The sequence below is a fragment of the Ptiloglossa arizonensis genome, chromosome 13, assembly GCF_051014685.1.
Source record: "Ptiloglossa arizonensis isolate GNS036 chromosome 13, iyPtiAriz1_principal, whole genome shotgun sequence".
NCBI classification, from domain to species: Eukaryota; Metazoa; Arthropoda; class Insecta; order Hymenoptera; family Colletidae; genus Ptiloglossa; species Ptiloglossa arizonensis.
Window position 1 is genome coordinate 4,397,569 of NC_135060.1, and position 25,875 is coordinate 4,423,443.

The 25,875-nt window shown below is 42.2% G+C and overlaps 1 protein-coding gene across 1 annotated transcript in view; it reads left to right on the forward strand.

The window, feature by feature from the left end:
- The window catches only part of LOC143154152 (potassium voltage-gated channel subfamily KQT member 1-like), a 96,760-nt gene that overhangs the window by 33,168 nt on the left and 37,717 nt on the right, over positions 1–25,875 (forward strand). Inside the window, exons 3-8 of the mRNA XM_076326025.1 lie at positions 5,554–5,644; positions 17,709–17,835; positions 19,840–20,015; positions 21,025–21,165; positions 24,422–24,532; positions 25,293–25,499. Coding sequence (XP_076182140.1) covers positions 5,554–5,644; positions 17,709–17,835; positions 19,840–20,015; positions 21,025–21,165; positions 24,422–24,532; positions 25,293–25,499 — 853 coding nt within the window. The remainder of the gene's footprint in view (positions 1–5,553; positions 5,645–17,708; positions 17,836–19,839; positions 20,016–21,024; positions 21,166–24,421; positions 24,533–25,292; positions 25,500–25,875) is intronic.

Sequence of the window (25,875 nt, forward strand, 5' to 3'; positions counted from 1 at the left end):
ATGTATCAGAGGCAACGATTGCTACGGTTATAACGTTTTGTGTGTAACTCGTGAAGATTGACACATCGAGGTATCGATTTCTCTTGGTCCAATGTCGAGGTCGAGTCTAGAGTGTACTTTACGGTAATCGTTTACACTTTTGACGCAAGGTAGGGATTTTTGTACATTTTTAGACACCCACGACGAGAATATTGCCGAGGAGTTAGTATTATTATTCATTTATTTATCTATTTAACGGATTGAGGGTTATTTTTGATAGAGGTTCGGTACAAAATTATCGTTAAGAGGTAAGGAATAATTATATGTAAATTAACTGTACCACGCTGCGAGTTTATTGTTTGGATATTAAATTCGCTCAATTTGTATTTGAAGGCATTTACCGATTTATCGAAGAAGTTAATTTTATACTGTATCTCAGTCGTGTTGGTAAGTATACGAGTGAACGAATCGCTTAAATTAAGTGGAATCGATTCGAATGAATATTTTTTAAATATGTTTCCCTTATCGCGATAAATGTACCTTAAAATAGTTCTTACCGAAAGAACTTTTATAATTAATCGTACGAATAGCACAGAAACGAAGTTAAGGAAGATAAAACGAATCACGGTGAGTCGATATTTTCTATAAACATTGTGATTTCGTTGTTCTATAATTTTGCCGTGTATAATTATACTTGGATAACGATCGTCGGCAATGTAATTGCGAAAAAGATTGGAAAATCTTTAGACACGCGATACAACAATTTCAGTTGCAGCGATCGATTTAATAATGTGTGCATGACTCAAACGCGGCGTAATGACTGGATAATTGATTAGCAAATTCTAATCACGGTTCTTCATTGTTCACTTTAAATCTGTGTAAATTCGATCATTCGTACACCTACCTGCATCGATACGATACATATACGGGCATAGATCCTGTATTCGATCAGATTATGGTTACACGAGGTTTTAACATGTCACGAGGACAATTCAACTGCGAAGATAATTCTATTAAATCTTATTTGTCAGATAATAGGTTGATTGTTGCCCGAAATGATGTGGGTGTACACAACTAGATTATAGCTGAAACACAGGACGAATTATTGCAAAGTATTGCAATGCGATTGCAATTTAAAGTTTTTTTTCGCTCATTCGCATACCGAAATTAATTGACACGTATTGGCCGATATCGTTGAAGATCGATATCGTTAATTGTACGATATTTACTCGATTTTATTTCTTCGATGTATTCACCTTGTTTGTAACAGAATATATTATACTAGCCATGCTGCAGTGGACTGCTTGCTTCGTCGCACGATGATATTATTCTATTAAATTATTGGAAAATTTACCTATGAATATTTATTTACAATTTTAATAACTATTTCCATATTACTATATCTAGATTAACTCGAAAATCAAACGTACACGTACGATGTTTTTCTCTAAAGACGATCTTTCCACGTAGAAAAAACGACGTTAATATTGAACGACAAATTGCAGTTACGAGGGAATTATTTATTGTCGTAATTGTACAATAATCGTTACGACATAAAAGTAGTCTGTAATGATCGCTTTTCGTTCATTTAGCGTCCTTACTAATAAAAAAGGATTCCCTGTTTGTGAACGAAAGAAAATTAAATGTACAGATTCTAAATCATTTGAAAGCAACACCTCTCTTCCAATGAAACTTTAGTATTGCAGCAATACCTTTAACGTTGCTCTTCATAAAAGTTATTTCATAGCTAAACCCAGAACAGAATTTCATCTCATTCACCAGAAGGCTTCCTGTTCGGTCGAATATTCGTGTCACTGTACGTCTTTAGAACCTTGTGAAATTGTACATTCGCCAAACAGTTATATCGTAAACCGAAAGGATTAAATGTCGTCCTGTTAATTACCATAATTTAGAGGTGAACTCGTATCCTGTAATGTGGATTTATCTGAAGGTACACAACGAACTGTATATGTTTGCCCAACTTTGAGACACGATTAATTACGCGATTACAAAGTTCGTCCCTTCTGGAAATGACTGTTCCGCAGTCCGGACACGCCAAGGTAATAAAAAAAAAAAACTGGCTGTAAGTTATATCGGTGGTTGTTCGTGGTTGGACTGAAAAAGCCATTTAGAAGTATATTAGACCGCTGAATGTAGATTAGATGCTCTTAATCAACTCACTTTATCGCTGATTAAATTACCAAATCTACCATGCTACTAATTCGTCTATCTAAAATTTGGAGAACGGTACCCATTGTTACAATTAACAGATTAAGGATTCTTATCCAGTAGATCAATCGGGCTAATTGTAATTCTACTCAGATTACTAATTAATTCATCAAATTTGATATTCGATTCGTTTACTGAAAATTTCAAATGGTATTTAAGAAAATGGTATTGGTGTTACGTAATCATCCAGCCGACGTTTCCCAAAACTGATGGCTAAGATATGAAAGTATCACAGGTTAGCGAAAATGAAAGATAAATTCCGTACAATATTTATTAAAGCAAAAATAATTATCATATTGGCTTGTTCGAATGTTGAATCGATAAGTTGCTCGTAATATTAACGATCGTTTATATTCTTTGTTAGAACAAAACTCCGTATAATATTGTACCGTTTTCGCGTTAAGTATGTTAAGCGTCGTTTTAGAAAGATGGGTTGCTTTAGAAATCCCGTTGATGATACACGACTGAAACTTTCTTTTCCCACTTAAACGCGTCCTAAACTATGTACATTAAAATATATTTTAAAAATAGCTGAAACGAGGCTACGTCGTTATCTGGGTTAACTTGTACACATATCGCGTTCCTCGTGGTTTTTAATCGCAAGTGTTCGTTAACAATTGCAATTCGCTATGGATCTCATTGCCAACCGAGTCCATCTAGCGTTGACGAGAGCATACTTCACGCTATTGTGCAAAACTCTACATACATTCTAAGCTATATATATTATACATTAACATGTATTTAAAAAATAATTGAAACGAGGCTACGTCGTTACCTGTGTTAACTTGTACACACATCTCTAATTACAAGACGTTCGTTAACATTTGCAATCGGCTACGAAACTCATTGGCAACCGAGTCCATCCATCGCGGACAATCGAAGCTGGGTTTTTATCATCACGGAGCCTAGTGTTCCGTGAGTGTACTTCACGCTATTGTGCAAAACCTTCTGAACTATATACACATTAAAATCTATTTAAAAGATACTCGAAACGAGGCTACGTCGTTACCTGGGTTGACTTGTACACACATCTCTAATTACAAGACGTTCGTTAACATTTGCAATCGGCTACGAAACTCATTGCCAATCGAGTTCATCCATCGCGGACAATCGAACCTGGGTTTTTATCATCACGGAGCCTCGTGTTCCGTGAGTGTATTACTTCACGCTATTGTGCAAAACCTTCTGAACTATATACACATTAAAATCTATTTAAAAGATACTCGAAACGAGGCTACGTCGTTACCTGGGTTGACTTGTACACACATCTCTAATTACAAGACGCTCGTTAACATTTGCAATCGGCTACGAAACTCATTGCCAACCGAGTCCATCCATCGCGGACAATCGAAGTTGGTTTTTATCATCACGGAGCCTAGTGTTCCGTGAGTGTACTTCACGCTATTGTGCAAAACTTTGCATACGCAAGTCGCGTGCAAGTAAGCGGCCGTCGCGAGCAGGCGCGACACAACAGTGTCCCCGCTTAGGATGGAAAGCTTTCGTTAAAAATAAACGCGTTGTCAGCCGTGCCTTTTCGCCCGGGGACCCCGTGAATTGTTGCAAGACTCGGAAGCACGTGTCGCGAACGTCCCAGTTCGTTGCGCGGTCTCCCCGTCGAAATGTCCCGGCGATAAAACCGTTAAAATCTATACGTATATATGCATGCATATTCCCGTGTTTATAAATAAGTTGCTGCCTCGTGACCCGGTCTTTGTTGCCCGATAACGAGCACCGCGACGAAAGTAACGCGTTCGGTCGTCTCATGAATTTACAACGACGATGATTCGCGAGAAAATGCGGGTCGCGATTAAATCGGTGCCCTCGACCGTCCCGGAGTTTCCCTTCTTTCGAATCCTCGACCGTTAGCCGAGGAATCTCCTCGGGATTAATACCATTTCGACCGTAATCGAGAAATGAATTTTTGATCACTGGGAACGCAATTTGCCCCGATAAACGAGTTACGCTTAAACGTAAGAGATACTCCGAGTTGAGATTATCTTCGACGAAAGGACGACAGAGTGGGTTTATTTTCTTACGAAACGAATAGATTGGTATCTTTACGAATATATTTCGAAGAAATTTACCAATTTGTGAAAAGGTAACAAGTACCTACTGTTCGTTCGTGAGAAAAAGGCAAACGAGTGTGTACATATCTCCGTTCTAGGTTACTGTCTACCAGTTTCTTTACTATCGTGCCGATTGTCGCTTATTGTTCATCTTCTTTACAGTTCTCAGCCGATAGTGATAATCTGATCAATGAACTGGTAAATCGTGAACTAAAATGGATATGTAAAAACACTCGTTTGCTTTCTTCTCGCGATGGAACAGTACCTTTTTCATTTCACGATTGTCTCGTGCCTTTCGAGCATTGAATTTATCAATAAGCTGGAAGTAACGTTGGAGGTAATATCGTTCCGTTGTTCTACGAGAGTCCTAGTGGGAAAAGAATTGGACTAGGTTTTACCAAACTAGGGAATTTTTCGTCGCGCTGTACACATGGAACGAGGGACATTGGTAAGTATTGAATAAAGAGACGCCAATGAAGCGAAACTGTTCAATTATACTAAACCGATCGAGTTGTTCAACATTCTCGAACAACAACGTTCGTCGAATTCTCAATGCATCCGGCATTAAAGTGTGGAATTAAACGATTAAAGTGTGGAAACACACGATGCTGGTTTCCTTTGGTTGGAACAGCAACGGGCACAGTCTTCTTGAAAAAACAACTTCGCTAACCGTGGTGTTTACCTTTTCAATCGAGACATTACTGTCGACCTGTTACTAGGCCTTGAATTCGATTTCTATAGTGTTCCCGGTGCCCTAGATATCGCGTCCTTTGAACATCGGACCCTCGAGTAATAACAATAATACGCGAAGTTGACACGTATTTTGAGATAATTGCGGAAACACGAAAAAGAACAGTAAAAACAGTGGTCACGGTAGGTATTTCATGTGTGCGCGACGTAACGATGTTCTCGACAACGTGGAATATTCTGGTACTTGATTATCTCGACGTTACGTTGTTTAATGGAACAATTTTACATTCAAGTGTACGAACAACGTCACGGTTACATTACACGCGCGCACGATAGTAAAGAAACTTCTCTCGTGTTCGTATATATATTTTTTTTTTCACACGAACCGTATAATATTGAATCTACGGTACAAAAGAGTCGTTGCGTATACATACATATTTGATTCGTAATTCTTGCAAATTTTCAATGTCAATCTGCGCAGTTCGCGTGAAATTTGAATGTTACGCGCCGCGTGTTCAACGACTACGATATTCAAGCACCGAATTACACACGTTAAAATATCTGTTGATGAAAACATTTTTCTTTCCAGGTTCGTGATGGTATTGGTGTGCCTCATATTTAGCGTTCTGTCGACCATAGACCAGTACAGCAACTTCGCGAACGAAACCCTGTTCTGGATGGTAAGTGTTTGTTTGTTTTATTTTTCTTCCGCACCTTCATCGATCATTTCTAGTTTATCGTTACATTGTTAAAAGAACGTTCAAAAATATTTCGAAACTTACCTTCGAATATCGCGATCTTGAAAACGATACAATTGTATTAAAAAAAAAAAGGAACGATATAAAAAGTTTAATTTTTCTTTGCACGAGTTGTTCCCCGATAAACGCTTAAAGTTCGATTAGCCGTGCTTGCAAGCGTTCTCCGAACGAATCGTGCATTTCGAAAAGTGAAATTCTCTTCGTTCCCATCGAAATAGATACGAAAAGTTGTGCTCGTTATAAAAATTGAATTTTTTAATTTCGATCTACGTATTTAAAAAAAAAGAAAGTAAAAATAAAGTATCCGTGTTTATAAACCACCGACTCCCCCAATCTATCGAAGTGAACATTCTTATTGCTCCGAGCGGGAAAATACCTAGTAATGACCTTGATGACACTCTTCGCCTCCACTTACGTAGCAACGGTGTGTAACTGTTAAACGTAGACAGCAAAGGTTTACCAGAGGCATGCCCGCGGGTTTCATCGATCCTCTCTTTCGACGGTCCTGTCGCGAGTCGAGGTTAGGGTAACCAAACCCGCGGGTAAACCCTCGACGAACCTACGCGGGTAAGTAAGGGGGCTACTTCGTCGAGTTACGCTTCAAGTAACGCAAACAAAGGAGCCAAGGTTATCAATCATCGTGGTTTAGCGGCGAGAAACGCAAGACGTAACAATATACAGTCAGATGAAAGGATTTCCCTGGTAATTCAATCGTAACGCGATTATGATAAACAAGATTAATTAGTTGCACGATGGGTTTCGGCGTGCAGAAACGCGCCCAAGTTCATCGATTCACGGGCCAAGCAAAATTTCGTCTATAATGGCTTCTCCTGTTCATCGTCGCTCGTTCGCCAAATCGGAGGGAACGATCTCCCTTATTCGATATCTTGGCGAGGCGTTTAACGTTCCATCAGACTTTACAAACTTTCGCCAACTCCTCGCGAGACGGTGGTAGGGATAAACTGCGTTCAATTCTTTTCGTTGAAACCTCCCGGTGACTACCCACCGTTGAAAGTTGGCCCTCCTTGTAACTTTCGGTAACGTTGCTCGTCTTTTTCGTAACGCTGCCGGGGAAACGGTTCTGGATGCTGGATACACACTTAGGAGAACGCTGTTTCTTCGCGCGTTCCATCGAATCGAATAAACGGAACAATCCCGGGGAACTCCGCGAAGAAGCTCTCCGTTCGTGCAATTTTTAACCCTTTGCGGACGGGACGGTTCAAAGTGAACCGTACCGTGGTGCCGAGCTCTTGCCGCGATAGTCATTTCAAATTGCCAGCGCATATTTCTGCTTAACCTCGGCCATCGACACGCATTTAGGTGGGACACATATATGCGTTTCTCGGCTCTATCGACTGTTTTCGCCGAACGCGTATACGAGTTCTTCGGCCAATTTGACGATTCGCGTAAAACGCATATATGCGGCACTCGTTTGCAAAGGGTTGAAGAGATACCGATCGATGGGAGCGCGAGGAGCCAGAAATTCAACGAAAAAGAAATTCAACGAAATCGGGGACGAAAGATTCTCGAGATAGAATGGACAATTTTACGCGAAGAGCATCAGAGAAGATTTTTCTACAAACGCGGTGAAAGTAGTCATCGAACTCTTCGAATAATGGAAAAATCCAATCGGTGATTTCTCGCGTGAAAATGTGTACGGTGCACGTTACGATAAATGTAACCGAGTAACGCAGATACGGGAATTTTGTTTATAATTACGACGCGATGTTCAATTCTCAATCGTTTCGATACGAATTTAATTGGTAATTTTTAATCGGCTTATTACGATTTTATTCCCAATTTTCCCGTTCTTTCGCGAATTCACACGTATTTGTTTACGTTGGCGGTTTTATTATCTTTCAGGCGTTGAAGAGCGCCTTTCTTCGATATTTTTCATTTCTATCGTCTGTAGAAGACGGGGAGATTATCCGGTTCGCCATCTAAAATGTTTCTCTTATTTCGTGTGCCAGGAAAGACAAGTATTATACAGATGCAGAGTACGATTTTGCAAAACACGCGAAATGGTCGTTATACTTCATTTTCTAAACTGATTAATGATTCAGGCTCGTACATAAGGATGGATTAACAAGGAACGTAGTTCGAACGAACGAGTTCATTTTTCCGAACCTGGCGAACAAATGTGTGCACGTGTTATTTCAGAGTCGATAATTTTATAAATATTGTTGGATACCATTTTAAGTCTTAATGGACACGTACGCGTACTTCGTTTCCAAAGGGCGGTAAACCCTATGCGTATTTATTCAATTCGAATAGAAAAATGTCCTTATGGTAGAGGTGAAAACTTTAATGAAACTAACGTTGCACAAAATTTTTTAACCATTTCAATTCTTCGTTTGTAATTTGTGATCGAGTAAAAGAGAAATACTTACATCAGCGTGCAAAATTAAATAGGGTGAAAATTATTCGTTAATTTACATAATATATTTCAATAATAATGTTTTAAATATGTATAATCTACAGAGCCAGTAAGAGTGAACTCGTGACGTACCAATGTGACGAATTAACGCGATTATTTTTTCAACAAGAAGTTATCGAGCAAAAACAAAATTGGGTAAATTTTCAAATTAAACGTATACATTATCATTATTATTATCGTTCATTTTAAGTCGCGTCAACGGTGAAGATTATTGGAGGGCTTTATATAAAATCTCAAGAATGATGAATTGTGATCGAAAAATGTATTTCTATTATGTTTACATAAGGTGTTGTATGAATGTCTCTGGGGAAATTCAATATACAGGGTGATTCTAGATACAGGGACGGGTTGCAGCTCTTCTAAGCGAAGATATTAAAAATTCGTATAGAAACAAATATCAATTGGTGTTATACTACTCCTTCTATAGAAAATTTACCCTTGTTTAAATAAATGGAACTTGAAACCGGCACGTCACTTGACAGTTCGAGCTATTGTGCAAATGTACTATGAGAAATAAAGAATGCGAAAACGTAGAACGTCGCGAAAGGACCGTCGATCGTTTTCCACGTACCAACCCTTCTGAAGGGATCGTTCGTGTGTACTTGTTCTCGTTCATTGACGGTCAGATCTTCGATTCTACTTATATACCTCGAGTACACACCATGGAATGCTTTTTACGCGCATATTTCGAGGTTTGACAACTTTGGGTCTTCGTTCCAACGACACGTCGCCTCTGGCTTCCGGCTTTTCTTCCACGATCTAAAAATAGTATCGGGAGACAATCCACCATCAAGAAGCTTTTTTTCTGTTTAATCTCTTTCGGCCAGTGATCCCCTCCCTGTCGCAATAAAGATTATTGGAAAATACGTCGAAGTAAAAATGCTAGACGAAATGGGGTGGTTCGTGTATTTATAGCTCGTCACAGCGGGCTTGGAACGACGAGTTGTTCGGCTGAAATTTTTCAATAACCGAAGGGTTCAGTTTTAGAGAAGCTTTATTTATTTTTGCAATTTTATAAAGTACGGATTAAAATTTATCGAACAGGGTCAATCAATTAACAGGTTCGATACTTCAATTTGGATTTTTTGCGTTTCTTTCCCTGCTTGTTTTTTTTACTAATTTTAAACGTGTTTACACGAATAGAATATCAATGTATTTGTTTGCGGATTCGAAGTGGCAATTATTGCGTAGAACACAATTTGAAGGGTTCTGAAGGAATTTTTTAATGTAAGGTCGTTTCAATGTACAATCTGTAATGTACACATCGAGAGAAATTACGAAATAAAGGATCTCAAAGGCACGTGCCTTTTGTCACGCCACGATTGTTGCTAATAATTAGAGGGAATACACAGAAAGGAATGGATAAAGGTTTGGAAACATTTGGTGATAACTTTGAACGTCCAATAAATTAAAATTCAATCGGAGAAAGTGTTCTACTTAATGTCGTGCAACGTAATCCTTGGAAGTTATTTATCCCTGCATCTCTTAAATGATGTCTGACTGGGAGAAAACATCCCAAGTAGATGTTATTTGTTTTTAGACGAGCTACCTAGACACGCAAACATTTGTGCGCTGTTCCATTTAAAATATTAAGGGCAGCATCCCTCTGTCCCTCTGGGAGTCTCAGTTGCGATATCTCGTATGTCACATAAAAGGTTTCCTAGAACAGTATAAAACAAAATAAGTAATTGTGTTGCTGTTCCTTGAATAGTTTCCGAACAAAACAGCTTGAGACACTTTAAATGGACCACCCTGTTTACACGTGTGTGTACATACACATACAAGATACGAGTACAAGCATTAAATTAAAAAGAGAATAACAAACATACACTTATATTATTATTTTCCACACGTGCTTTATTGGTAACGCTCACGTGTTACACATTGATATTCTATATATGTTACACATTGATATTCTGTATATGTTACACATCGCTATGAAAATTGCGTTTCCTGTAAGACCAAGTTTACGAAATTATCTTAAAAATCTTCCTCCAGTTTTGCTAGCTTAGCTCAGACGCGAATATATTATTAAAAAAATACATTTCTGTAAGTCCATTCACTGAGATACTCGCAATTTCGTATAAAAATACACGTACGAACCTGTTCGAGTTACAGAAATGGAATACTCGAGTACTTTGGGGGGGATTTCAAGATACAATTATTGCATATGACACAATTTGAAGAATTCGGAAAGAATTTCTAGCGTCGTTCCAAGTGTCGTTAAGAAAATTTTGTTTTAAATTCGTTATATTTTATAAAAATGCTCCAAGTCTTTCACCCTACGCGAAGAACAATATCCCACAGTATTCGTTACGAATACTATTTTTTGATTTTTGGTAAGAAAGACGAGTTTATCTATACTCCTCGTTGAAGTATCGTTGACTGCTCCGAGCGATCATTCGTTGATACTCGATGACACTGGAACAGCCTACGCGTGACATTGACCTTTGTGAAAGAAGCCTAAAACGGTGAAAGTACCACGAGATTCCTGTACATCGCAATTCTGTCATCGATGTTCCCATTTTTCCAGGCCGTCGTGGCGTTACAATAAAGGTCGTACAATCGATATAGTATCTCTATATACCGTAGCGCTCGTTGCACATTTATTTTAAGAACGGGGAATTAATGACTGCACTAGTATAGGACGTCGTCACGGAAATGGCTTTCTCGCTATTACGATTATCGGCTCACGGGGGCAATTATTTTTACATTTCTCCTATTCACGTTCCACGTATTGATTTGTTTATTCGCGATCTAAACGTTGCGCTTCACCCTTCGTGTCGTTCTGTGTACCTTTACAAGCAGATATATTCTCGAATATTTAACTCGGATTTATTCACGCAATTCCTCGCCATTCTTTTCAACCTTTTTTTTTTATCGTGTTTATTGCCATTTCGCTTTACATTCTGTATGTTCTGAACGTCCTTTGTTTTATCTTGGCAAAACAACTGAACGATTCCGATTTTTCCCGACCGTTTCGAAATGTTATTTTTCGTTGAATCAATTAAGGGGATGAATTTTATAGGTGTACGTTTGTAATAACTTTAATTAGAAATATTCTTAATTAGAATGTAATATCCTTAATTAGAAAGTCACAATTAAAAATACATCTATCGTGATCAAAAATACGTTTTATTTCGTTAGCGAAAAAATATCTAAAGTTTTAAACATAAAATGCATTAGAAAATATTTCAAATATCGAAACCAAAATACGAGCAATATGCGCGCGTCTAAAATTGACTTATAAAAAAAAAAAACGTTCAAATCCGAGTTCGTTTTAATTCATCAGTTTCGATTCTAAATTCGTTCGACCTTTCATTTTTGTTATTTTAATCACATCCACGAATAACTTTCATAAAAACCAGTCTACTAGAAACTAAGTGCGCTTGGATTCATGCAGAAAATGAGTCTTGGATTGGACGAGAATAGTCTAAAATAAACCGTTCCCGTCAAGAACATTTGATAACAAAAATATTGTACAAATTCACACCGCATGAACCGTGCACGATTAAAGGATTCTTCAAAAATGTTTTATTCCTAAATCGAATGGACCATTCGGTTTGGTCCACAACTTCCGGATTGGTTCTCGACTTTCGGTTTGGTCCCCAACTCCCGGTTTGGTCCCCGACTTCCGGTATGGTCCTCAACTTCCGGTTTGGTCCTCAACTTCCGGTTTGGTCCCCCACTTCCGGTATGGTACTCAACTTCCGGTTTGGTCCTCCACTTCCGGTTTGGTCCTCAACTTGCGGTTTGGTCCTTCACTTCCGGTTTGATCCCCGACTTCCAGATTGGTCCCGGACTTCCGGTTTGGTCCCCGCCTTCCGGTTTGGTCCTCCACTTCCGGTTAGGCCCCGGACTTCCGGTTTGGTCCTTAACTTCCGGTTGGAACCGGAAGTCCCCTGGAACCGGAAGTTCCCTGGAACCGGAAGTCCCCTGGTACCGGAAGTCCTCAACTTCCAGTTTGGAACCGGAAGTTCCCTGGAACCGGAAGTCCCCTGGTACCGGAAGTCCTCAACTTCCGGTTTGGAACCGGAAGTCCCCTGGAACCGGAAGTCCCCTGGAACCGGAAGTCCCCTGGAACCGGAAGTCCCCTGGAACCGGAAGTTCCCTGGAACCGGAAGTCCCCTGGTACCGGAAGTCCTCAACTTCCGGTTTGGAACCGGAAGTCCCCTGGTACCGGAAGTCCTCAACTTCCGGTTGGAACCGGAAGTCCCCTGGAACCGGAAGTTCCCTGGAACCGGAAGTCCCCTGGTACCGGAAGTCCTCAACTTCCGGTTTGGAACCGGAAGTTCCCTGGAACCGGAAGTCCCCTGGTACCGGAAGTCCTCAACTTCCGGTTTGGAACCGGAAGTCCCCTGGAACCGGAAGTCCCCTGGTACCGGAAGTCCTCAACTTCCGGTTTGGAACCGGAAGTTACCTGGAACCGGAAGTCCCCTGGAACCGGAAGTCCCCTGGTACCGGAAGTCCTCAACTTCCGGTTTGGAACCGGAAGTTCCCTGGAACCGGAAGTCCCCTGGAACCGGAAGTCCCCTGGTACCGGAAGTCCTCAACTTCCGGTTTGGAACCGGAAGTTACCTGGAACCGGAAGTCCCCTGGTACCGGAAGTCCTCAACTTCCGGTTTGGAACCGGAAGTCCCCTGGAACCGGAAGTCCTCAACTTCCGGTTTGGAACCGGAAGTTCCCTGGTACCGGAAGTCCTCAACTTCCGGTTTAGAACCGGAAGTTCCCTGGAACCGGAAGTCCCCTGGTACCGGAAGTCCTCAACTTCCGGTTTGGAACCGGAAGTTTCCTGGAACCGGAAGTCCCCTGGTACCGGAAGTCCTCAACTTCCGGTTTGGAACCGGAAGTTCCCTGGAACCGGAAGTCCCCTGGTACCGGAAGTCCTCAACTTCCGGTTTGGAACCGGAAGTTCCCTGGAACCGGAAGTCCCCTGGTACCGGAAGTCCTCAACTTCCGGTTTGGAACCGGAAGTTCCCTGGAACCGGAAGTCCCCTGGTACCGGAAGTCCACAACTTCCGGTTTGGAACCGGAAGTTCCCTGGAACCGGAAGTCCCCTGGTACCGGAAGTCCTCAACTTCCGGTTTGGAACCGGAAGTTCCCTGGAACCGGAAGTCCCCTGGTACCGGAAGTCCTCAACTTCCGGTTTGGAACCGGAAGTTACCTGGAACCGGAAGTCCCCTGGAACCGGAAGTCCCCTGGTACCGGAAGTCCTCAACTTCCGGTTGGTACCGGAAGTCTTCCGGCTGGTACCGGAAGTCCTCAACTTCCGGTTTGGAACCGGAAGTGCCCTGGAACCGGAAGTCCCCTGGTACCGGAAGTCCTCAACTTCCGGTTTGGAACCGGAAGTCCCCTGGTACCGGAAGTCCTCAACTTCCGGTTGGTACCGGAAGTCTTCCGGCTGGTACCGGAAGTCCTCAACTTCCGGTTTGGAACCGGAAGTTCCCTGGAACCGGAAGTCCCCTGGTACCGGAAGTCCCCTGGTACCGGAAGTCCTCAACTTCCGGTTGGTACCGGAAGTCTTCCGGCTGGTACCGGAAGTCCTCAACTTCCGGTTTGGAACCGGAAGTTCCCTGGAACCGGAAGTCCCCTGGTACCGGAAGTTACCTGGAACCGGAAGTCCTCAACTTCCGGTTTGGAACCGGAAGTCCCCTGGTACCGGAAGTCCTCAACTTCCGGTTGGTACCGGAAGTCTTCCGGCTGGTACCGGAAGTCCTCAACTTCCGGTTTGGAACCGGAAGTTCCCTGGAACCGGAAGTCCCCTGGTACCGGAAGTCCCCTGGTACCGGAAGTCCTCAACTTCCGGTTGGTACCGGAAGTCTTCCGGCTGGTACCGGAAGTCCTCAACTTCCGGTTTGGAACCGGAAGTTCCCTGGAACCGGAAGTCCTCAACTTCCGGTTTGGAACCGGAAGTCCCCTGGTACCGGAAGTCCTCAACTTCCGGTTGGTACCGGAAGTCTTCCGGCTGGTACCGGAAGTCCTCAACTTCCGGTTTGGAACCGGAAGTCCCCTGGAACCGGAAGTCCTCAACTTCCGGTTTGGAACCGGAAGTCCCCTGGTACCGGAAGTCCTCAACTTCCGGTTTGGAACCGGAAGTTCCCTGGAACCGGAAGTCCCCTGGTACCGGAAGTCCCCTGGAACCGGAAGTCCCCTGGTACCGGAAGTCCTCAACTTCCGGTTTGGAACCGGAAGTTCCCTGGAACCGGAAGTCCCCTGGTACCGGAAGTCCTCAACTTCCGGTTTGGAACCGGAAGTTCCCTGGAACCGGAAGTCCCCTGGTACCGGAAGTCCCCTGGTACCGGAAGTCCCCTGGTACCGGAAGTTCCCTGGAACCGGAAGTCCCCTGGTACCGGAAGCCCCTGGTACCGGAAGTCCCCTGGTACCGGAAGTCCTCAACTTCCGGTTTGGAACCGGAAGTAACCTGGAACCGGAAGTCCCCTGGTACCGGAAGTCCTCAACTTCCGGTTTGGAACCGGAAGTTCCCTGGAACCGGAAGTTCCCTGGAACCGGAAGTCCCCTGGAACCGGAAGTCCCCTGGTACCGGAAGTCCTCAACTTCCGGTTGGTACCGGAAGTCTTCCGGCTGGTACCGGAAGTCCTCAACTTCCGGTTTGGAACCGGAAGTTCCCTGGAACCGGAAGTCCCCTGGTCCCGGAAGACCCTAACTTCCGGTTGGAACCGGAAGTCCCCTGGAACCGGAAGTCCCCTGGTACCGGAAGTCCTCAACTTCCGGTTGGTACCGGAAGTCTTCCGGCTGGTACCGGAAGTCCTCAACTTCCGGTTTGGAACCGGAAGTTACCTGGAACCGGAAGTCCCCTGGTACCGGAAGTCCTCAACTTCCGGTTTGGAACCGGAAGTTCCCTGGAACCGGAAGTCCTCAACTTCCGGTTTGGAACCGGAAGTTACCTGGAACCGGAAGTCCTCAACTTCCGGTTTGGAACCGGAAGTTACCTGGAACCGGAAGTTACCTGGAACCGGAAGTCCCCTGGTACCGGAAGTCCTCAACTTCCGGTTTGGAACCGGAAGTTCCCTGGAACCGGAAGTCCCCTGGTACCGGAAGTCCTCAACTTCCGGTTTGGAACCGGAAGTTCCCTGGAACCGGAAGTTCCCTGGAACCGGAAGTCCCCTGGAACCGGAAGACCCTAACTTCCGGTTGGAACCGGAAGTCCCCTGGAACCGGAAGTCCCCTGGTACCGGAAGTCCTCAACTTCCGGTTGGTACCGGAAGTCTTCCGGCTGGTACCGGAAGTCCTCAACTTCCGGTTTGGAACCGGAAGTTCCCTGGAACCGGAAGTCCCCTGGTACCGGAAGTCCCCTGGTACCGGAAGTCCTCAACTTCCGGTTGGTACCGGAAGTCTTCCGGCTGGTACCGGAAGTCCTCAACTTCCGGTTTGGAACCGGAAGTTCTCTGGAACCGGAAGTCCCCTGGTACCGGAAGTCCCCTGGTACCGGAAGTCCTCAACTTCCGGTTTGGAACCGGAAGTAACCTGGAACCGGAAGTCCCCTGGTACCGGAAGTCCTCAACTTCCGGTTTGGAACCGGAAGTTCCCTGGAACCGGAAGTCCCCTGGTACCGGAAGTCCTCAACTTCCGGTTTGGAACCGGAAGTCCCCTGGAACCGGAAGTCCTCAACTTCCGGTTTGGAACCGGAAGTCCCCTGGTACCGGAAGTCCTCAACTTCCGGTTTGGAACCGGAAGTTTCCTGGAACCGGAAGTCCCCTGGAACCGGAAGTTCCCTGGAACCGGAAGTCCCCTGGTACCGGAAGTCCTCAACTTCCGGTTTGGAACCGGAAGTTACCTGGAACCGGAAGTCCCCTGGTACCGGAAGTCCTCAACTTCCGGTTTGGAACCGGAAGTTCCCTGGAACCGGAAGTCCCCTGGTACCGGAAGTCCTCAACTTCCGGTTTGGAACCGGAAGTTACCTGGAACCGGAAGTCCCCTGGAACCGGAAGTCGCCTGGAACCGGAAGTCCCCTGGTACCGGAAGTCCTCAACTTCCGGTTTGGAACCGGAAGTTACCTGGAACCGGAAGTCCCCTGGTACCGGAAGTCCTCAACTTCCGGTTTGGAACCGGAAGTTCCCTGGAACCGGAAGTCCCCTGGTACCGGAAGTCCTCAACTTCCGGTTTGGAACCGGAAGTTCCCTGGAACCGGAAGTTCCCTGGAACCGGAAGTCCCCTGGAACCGGAAGACCCTAACTTCCGGTTGGAACCGGAAGTCCCCTGGAACCGGAAGTCCCCTGGTACCGGAAGTCCTCAACTTCCGGTTGGTACCGGAAGTCTTCCGGCTGGTACCGGAAGTCCTCAACTTCCGGTTTGGAACCGGAAGTTCCCTGGAACCGGAAGTCCCCTGGTACCGGAAGTCCCCTGGTACCGGAAGTCCTCAACTTCCGGTTGGTACCGGAAGTCTTCCGGCTGGTACCGGAAGTCCTCAACTTCCGGTTTGGAACCGGAAGTTCCCTGGAACCGGAAGTCCCCTGGTACCGGAAGTCCCCTGGTACCGGAAGTCCTCAACTTCCGGTTTGGAACCGGAAGTAACCTGGAACCGGAAGTCCCCTGGTACCGGAAGTCCTCAACTTCCGGTTTGGAACCGGAAGTTACCTGGAACCGGAAGTCCCCTGGAACCGGAAGTCCTCAACTTCCGGTTTGGAACCGGAAGTTCCCTGGAACCGGAAGTCCCCTGGTACCGGAAGTCCTCAACTTCCAGTTTGGTCCCGGACTTTCGCTTTGGTCCTCCACTTCCGATTTGGTCCTCCACTTCCGGTTTGGTCCTCCACTTCCAGTCTGGCCCTGACTTTCGGTTTAGCCTCCACTTCCATTCCCGGAAGGTGCGGACCGGAAGTTTACAATGTGGATTGTAAAGCGAACTTTGTAACGTGTAAAGTTGAAAAATGGTGAATCGAAACTTTAATTGATAGCATCCACGAATTCGGTGACGATTTTCTGTGATATTTTCCAGGCCGGTTGGCTGAACCAAAACTGTTCGAGGAATGTGTTATTGTGGTATATAAATTTTATTATCTACTGTTTCAGCGGAACTCTCCATTTACAATACCATTTGTTTCCAAATTGTTTTGTATTCCAATACAATACAAAGAAATAGTTAAAATATAATCTTAGTCGAAGTCAAAATTAAGTAACATCTTAGTTAGACTAGGAATTAAGTAAAATCTTAGTTGACGTTACAATTAAATAACGTTCTAATTGAAGTTAAAAGAATGTAAAATCACAGTGGAAGTTCAACTTAAGTGAAATTATAGTTGAAGTCAAAATTAAGTAACATCTCGATTGAAGTGAAAATTGCGTAAAATCTTACTTGACGTTAAAATTAAATAACGTTCTAATTGAAATTAAAATAAAGTAAAATTTTAATCGAAGTTAAAACTAAGCGAAATTTTAGTCACGGTTAAAATTAAGAAAAATCTATGGATCAAAAAAGTTGAGATTCGAGCGAGAAATTACAAATACGAACACATCTTGAATGAGTGATTGAATAGAACAAAAATAGCTTCCGTATGTAAATACGTACGTACATATCATTTTCTTGGTTTACAGGAAATATGTTTGGTGGTATTCTTCGGTGTGGAATACATGGTGAGGCTATGGAGCGCAGGCTGCAGATCGAAGTATATGGGTTGCTGCGGCAGGCTGCGATTCATACGGAAACCGATTTGTATCATAGGTGAGTGCGTTTCCCTAATGAGTACCAAGAGCAGTTCAATCAGACTATGCTCGAACTAATCCAATATGCGCATTGTCCGGTTGTCGTGGTCCAAAATTGGATCGGGAATGTAGCCTCTTTGTGTCGAAAGGCGACTCGACCGCTGGTCGAAATTTCCACGTCAAAACTGTTTAGAATTACATTGCCTATCGATCATCGCGTATATCTGTGCCAATTGAAGCTCGATACGTTGATCGAAACTGATCGAACGTTTACCAGTAGCGCTTGCTCCGTTAAACGATCGAACAGACGATCGAGTAACCGATCGATGATAAACTTCTCGATAGACCTTACGAACTTTATTCATCTTCGTTTAAATTTTCTATAAATGTATTCTATTCTTCCATTTCGCGCCTTTTTTTTGTTTACGTAAATACGAGGATACGAATATAAAAATAGAAGAAAATAACAGTCGCAGAAGTATTATACGTAAGATGGTAGGTGCTACTAACAACCCGACATTGAATGAAATTTGTCGCATCTTTGGACTCGAAACGATGATGTACCAGATCTTTCTAACCTTGTCTATCTTCGTTTCAATTTTCTATAAATGTATTCCATTTCTCCAGTTAACGCCTCTCTTTAAGCAAATACGAGGATACGAATATATAAAATCGAAGAAAATAAGAATCACGGATGTGTTGTACGTAAGTTGGTAGGTGTTACTAAAAACCCAACCTTGAATGATGTATGTTGCATTTTTAGATTCACAAGGATGACGGTACAAGTGACATTAGAATCATTTTATTAAATACTTTTTGGTGCCATTTGATAAATAGGTATTCCCAATACTTTAATGAGTAAGACAGCGGAGTCGATTGAATAATTCACTTAATCCAGTATGAAACAATTGTATTGTGTAGTTTCGACTTATTTTTTTCTTTTTCTCGAGAAATCGTCGACTCTTTCGTGTCTCTCTCGACGACTCGCCTCGAAACACTTTCATAATTTATCGATCGTTGGACGTGATCGATGTTTTTCGTAGCGATCGCGTAATCGATTCGCGCGCAGGGATAGGTGGAGATGGTTTCATCGAAGCTCGTTCGATTAGAAACGTGATTCGCGATTAAATGAACTTTACGAGCAAGTAAATTGTAACACGGAGCCGGATTAATCGGATCAGGCATCGCGTGTTTATCGGTAGGGCCGATTACGCGAGCTCGATTTTCATCGAATATTCAGTTTCTGTGAATGGTGACGCAGTGAAATGTCATCGACCATGCATCGACGATGATTGTACAGTCTCGCGTGTACCGAAATCGTTCGAGATCTCGCAAAATCAAGACGAGATGAATCCCTTCTCGTGCACTGGAATCGAGACGAAAAACGAATATAAAGAATGATCTCGCTTGATTAATTGTAAAACGAGATCTCGAGTTTTGTTCTCTCTCCCTCGAGTGGAATCGAAGTATCCAGTGTCCCCTCGAGAAATGCAAATTTTCCCTTTCACGTTCGATTCTCATCCCCACCTCGAACTTACGATATTCTTTCATCTCGGATTTCGAGATTTCCGGACACTTCTGGAACGCGTGTAATCAATGATTATCGATCGCGGTACGATCGAGAACGAAACCTATGGTTTCTCGTTGAAAAATAAGTCGAAACTGTAGAATTAATTTTGTTCGTACCAGGCTTGCTTTCCGAGAGAATTTAATTTAACCCTCTTACAGTTCACTGAAAGTGTACGAGGTATGATCAACACAATGTTTATACTTCCTTTTGTATTCGAAATTAGTGGCAGTTGTTGTAAAGTATCGGCTTAGAACGTGTCTCACGTGTATTCTTTTCCTGTTTGTTAACTTCCATGTACGTAGTAGGTAATACTTGTTAGAGAGACAGTTTTCGAACCGTGAGAAACTGTTGGAAAGATTTCATTTTATTTCACTTGATTGTTTGCGTATACGACAGTACTTGTCTCCCGTCTCTTCGAGTTCTGATTTTAAAGATCGATTCGACTGTCGTCAGATTTAATTGTGGTGGTCGCGTCTATGGTGGTTTTGTCGGTGGGGAGCAATGGTCAGGTGTTTGCCACTTCCGCCATAAGGGGCATCCGGTTCCTGCAAATATTGCGAATGCTTCACGTCGATCGACAAGGTGGCACGTGGCGACTTCTCGGTTCCGTCGTTTTTATTCACCGTCAGGTACGTTTACCGATAATAAATTAATATTTATCGTAGATACACAGAAGGCAGGTACGGTACCAATTTCCGTAGCAACAATATTCTCCTGTATCGACGAAACGTGTTGTTGTTTTTTTTTTTTTTTTATTATTCAATGCGAGCGACACAACCGCCACGAACAAGAGCGGTCTTTATCGCGTACGAAAATCAAATTTCATCCATTAGCGAAGATTGAAATTTTTATGTTTCTCATTACAAATGCACGAGAGTATTATCGAACGGATTGGTGATTTTTAAACGACGAGGATGACTCGAAACGCGTCCTCCCTCGATATATGTTCAATTATACGTTATTCGAGTCCTTTCTCAAAATCATCCGTATGATCGAATATGGTCACATTTCTATTAGTAATACTTTCATGAATATACAATGAAAATCATAAAGATTTCAATTTCCATTAGTCGATGAATCGTTTCCTCTTGCTTTCTTTTATTTACTCTCGTTTTATACAATTTACTCTCCGGTATACACTCGAGCAACAGTTTCAAATCTTGGTGAAATAAAGTTTATCTATATATATAACTATATATGCACATATGAACTATTTTTTCATTATTTTTACACTTGAAAAATATTTAATATTTCTACTTGGATTCAATTCGTAAACAATTTTTGCGATAGCATATTTTTCATTCTTTTGTACGATGCAAATGGGTTAATTAAGCAGGGAAACGTTACAATAATATCCAAGCAATATTCAGTGATACGAAACAACAATGTTTCAATCGCTTTGGAAATATATTTAAGCGAAAAATATCAGAAAATTATTCGATACGTTGTTTCCCAGTCTTTGGTGAGTGGCTCGATTGTCAATAGTGACGACAAACGAAAATCGATCTTTCCCGTAAATGAACTGCAACCTATCGCGATGTAATTTTCGATATCGGGCGATGAAATTACAGAAAAATATTTCTTCGTCGAGCCGTGAACCCTGCACGGAATTAAATGCTTCTCGTTCGAAACTTTCAGGAGCTGATCACGACGTTGTACATCGGGTTCCTAGGTCTTATTTTCAGCAGTTACTTCGTGTACCTTGCCGAAAAAGATGCTGTTGGGCCCGATGGAAAAACAGACTTTTCCAGCTACGCCGATGCACTGTGGTGGGGGGTGGTAAATATAATTATTTCGAAATGTGTGTTCGATGTCGCTTCTTCTTCTTCTTCTTCTTCTTTTCTTTTTTTTTTTTATCGCGATTAAACTCGATTATAACGACCACGAATACAGCGAACTAATTAGCAAAATAATTAACGAGATTTTCATTTACACGTATCCGTATATAACCGTTCATTTTTATAACGAACTATGCGACTACATTTGCATCAATTTTCGGAAATTTGAGAGGTATCGATAAATTCTTTCAAACAATTATCAATTTTCCGTTTCGTAACGGAGCATCTAATTGAAATTGTGTTTATTATTAATTAATATTGTTTAATACGCTTGTTCGCGTATGGTTTTAAAAAGATGGAAATCAATTTTGTTTATCGTCAAGTGTATTGTATACAAGAGTATCGATGCAAATAATCTTCGATATTGTAATTATAACGCTTTCTTGTCTTTAATATTTCTTTCGTTCTTTGAGTTTATCTTTTTGTCCGATTAGTGAAAATTAAATCAAAAAATCATATTACAAATATTGATGGTATCGAAGAAATTTTCTCCGTTCCCTCGTGCTCGTTATAACCGAGTTAAGTTGTATTTGCTCGTTAAACAATTCAAAGCAGCATTTGCACACTTTCTGTAACCCATATAAAATAATCAGTTACTTGCTTGAAATTATACAATTAATAATTTAGAGATACTTTGACGCCTATTATAGTACCAGCACGCATGTAACTTTTCTTCGTTTTCTTCGTATATTTTTCTATTCACCTTCGATATCACTATGCACGAAAATTCTCAAAATCGAGAAACACGGGGAATAACAGTTTAAATCACTCGGTGAGGAATCGGTGAAACTAATTGGAAGGCAAATGTAAAATATACATTTTCGTTTTATTTTCAATCTGCTTGTTGGTTGTATCAGCGCTTGTCAGTATCGTTTGTAATTGTCTTTCTCGTTTTTCCACGAATCGTTGCGAGAGAGATATGCACATTTTTGTGCAGCGAGAATGCATCGAACGCGCCTCTTCAATCAGTTGCTCTTCATCGATAAATCTTGATGCTCGTTTATCCCTCTTTCGTGTGCTGTTTTCGTTCTTCGTGCGTGTTTTTTTTCTTTCTTTTTTTTTTTTCATCCATCGACGATGCGTTCCCGTGAATGCATCTTTCGTTCATTGACGATTTCATCCGACCGTGTAAACGACGAGTGCGGCAATTATCCGTGAAACGAGGCAACCTCCACGCTGCGCGATAAATGCGTTTTTATCTATCACCGAGAATTCCCCGCAGGCGTCAATAGCCATGCTTTTCTCTCGTTCGTGCGAATTTTCAGCTTGACTTGCACCAGAACTAGAGAGTCGATAGAGTGATTGTCACGCTACGTTTAATCGTGGCGAATTGTGAAACTTTTTGCAAGAGTGTGCCAATTTTTTCGACCTCTCAGCGAAGAACAATCATTTGCGCTGCGCGACGGGGGGGCAAAAAAAATTTCGGGAATTTTAAAAAGTATTTTTCGTAACGGTTCTGCCAATCAATGGGAAATTATTACTTTCGTCAAATGAAAAATATTCCCTCTCGACTTGGAATATCACCGACCTATTTCCGCTCCGAACGATATTTTTAATTTTAACAACGAACGAAATATTTACAATTTTTACCCAAGAATAACTCGATGTATAATTACATAATTGGAGTAAAATTAACGTTCACATTTATTCCGATCATTTGAAACTATTTCATTTCGTACTTACACCAATTACATTCTATGCGATATCGAACTACCCCATATTACGTGTCCACTTTACGTAAACTGTATTTCGTAAAATACGATTATACAAGGTGTTCAATTCGTTATTTCCCAGCGTAGTTTCTCTTAATTACGTCTGCGCGTCGAACCATTCGAAAATATTGAAAATACCGCACAATTAACTGTACAAAATGAAAAACACGTCTGTCTACAAATATTCAGAACGCGAACTACATTTCTCAGAAATTAATTCCGATCCCGCCTTTCGTGTTTTGTAAACGTACAAAATTATACTCGTTAGAATTCTTTTGTCTACCCTTATACTTTCGGGGCTACTTGCAATTACTAAAGATACTACGCGATTAATTATGCAAAATAAACGACCCCTGGCTCCTTTCTCCCCGTCTCGTTCAAGGAAGAAACATCCACCGAAAGAGATTCCCGAGGAATTAAATTGGACGCCGCACTGTTTCTAATCGCGGAAGAATTTCCCGTGCGAAAGATTGGTTTAAATAACCGGAATCCATTTCCGTGTACGTAGCTCGGTGTAATAAGCGTTCAGCTCGTTCGGTTTCTATTACCGCGAATAATTAATTCAGTCCACCGATTTCGCTCGTTACCCCGGAATGGGTTTCGTTAAGCGTAGTGTACGGGCTTAATTGTATGCACGTCGCCGGTCGCAAATGTTTATTAAGCGGTGGCGCTAATCATTCGGAAAATATGCCTGTGTTTAGAGTCCCAGGTACGGTCGATGCGTGATCGATTAAAGTGTACTCGAATAAACGAGGATTTAAACGCTGTTTGATTAATGTCGCCCGGCGAATTCCGGCCATTTGACCATTGTTTGATTTTCATCACCGTTTTTGACTTTCAACGCTCGCGAATTGTACAACCGGGACGTTTGCAGTTGAAATTTCATTACCACCGATTCCCTATTTCGATAATATTGTTTTTTTCATTTAATTCAAATGACGTTACGCGCAGCGATCGTGCAACGTCAGTTGTATCAAAATAATCGTACGATGTCGAGTAGGACTGATGGTTTAACATTTGGGAATGTTACACGTGGCGTTACTAATTTAATAATAAGTACGAAGTATCGAGGAGATAATTATTACAACGTCGTACACGTTTCAGGTTGTTTAATTATTGTAAGATTCGTTCGTATCGTTTCCAAGTCATCGTCGTTTGTTCACTAGAATGTGTTTCTTTGCTTATTTCTCAAAATCGCTTTACGAGATGCGAGTTAAACGAATAATTTACTTCGTAGAGGATGCTTGAGAAAATAAGGCAAACTTTTTGTCAGTTTGCTTGTTCTTTTTTCGTTATCCGTACGGTAGATTTAACACCTGTAGAATGAAATTTGTAATGTGTTCGATCGTTGATGGTATTTTCCTTTAGAAATTATTTTGCATTTGCAATAACGCTGTTATCGAACGCTTTAAGCGTACGAGAAAGAGCTAGAGCTTTCATTGTGAAATAAAGGTAATAATAAAACCGACTTTTTTTGTTTCCTAGATTACCGTGACCACGATTGGTTACGGTGACACTGTCCCACAAACGTGGATGGGAAAAATAGTCGCTTCGTGTTTCAGCGTATTCGCTATATCCTTTTTCGCACTTCCAGCCGTAAGTATATCTTCTAAAATCCTAACGGAAATATCTACTAAGTTCTCGTAAAAATTTCATCGTGAAATCTCAATTAATTGCTCCTCGAGAATTTCGAAGTCGAAAGATTCAACCGGCCGTTGGAATTTCAATTAAAAAGGAATTTCTCTGTTCGTTCATACAGATCTGTGAATCTTCGCGGGTGCAACTTGAAAATTCGCAAAATTTCGTATTTAAAATTTCCTTTTGTTGAAAAATGAAACACGCCTTCCGTTCTATCCTCTCCTTGACCGGTGCTAATTAATTTCCGCTCGCAGAGAAGAAACGAAACACGTTACTCGATAATGACAAATTCGCTTGACATTTGAGAAAAACGAGTACCGATCGAATCGCACCAATCTCTTCGCGTTGAAGTTCCATTGAAACGGTATACAAACGTTACGGAAGGCGTCCTCCTTTTCCATTGAAAAAAAAAGCAAAAAAAGAGGAAAAGAAAATTTCCTCATCGGTTGTTCAACTCGGACGATCGATATACGAAAATAAAAAGATTTCTCTGCGCAGAAATAGTTTACAAACGTCACTCCCTCTGAGAAACGATAAAAGAGGAAAATTTCTCCTTCGGGGTTGTTAACCCCGAAAATAATCGTGTATTGAAAGAAAAGAAATCTTTAACCGTATTTTTTATATTTAAAATGTTCGGATAGTGTCTCTCGGGTTCCCTATTTTAGAAATGACTGTATTATACCAACTGCATTAAATGGCGAACAAATTCGCGTTTCAGGGCATACTGGGTTCCGGTTTTGCGCTGAAGGTTCAGCAAAAACAACGACAAAAACACTTCAATCGGCAGATACCAGCTGCCGCGATGTTGATACAGTGTTTATGGAGATGTTACGCCGCCGACAAAGCCATCAACAGCGTGGCGACCTGGAACATCTATATAAAGGATCCAGCACCGGCCGGACAACCCTCAACACCATTGGGAAAGGTAAGTTTTCGCGATTCTTTGCCCGAGTTCAGTGGCAGTAGCTACTAGCCGTTGATTGTTGATGTGTCTAGTTGCTTACAATGTTACTCGACCGTCTTTATCGACGACAGATTGCGATTTTCGTTCTTTGCCGTTAGCGTTGGGATCGTATCGATCAGCGATTCGTGAACTTCATCTCTTTCATCGTTCAGAACGTTACGGTACGCGAACCCGCTTAAAAACGTTTATTCGTTTGTGGAGCAGATAAAACCGAAGGTACTGCAAAATTTTCACTCGGAGTTTTCGTACACGAAAAGGTGACAGAAAGTTGCGAGGATTACGGTTCGTTGAAAATTCCAAATTTTCGTAAACGAATAGGTGAAGAAAGTTGTAAGGA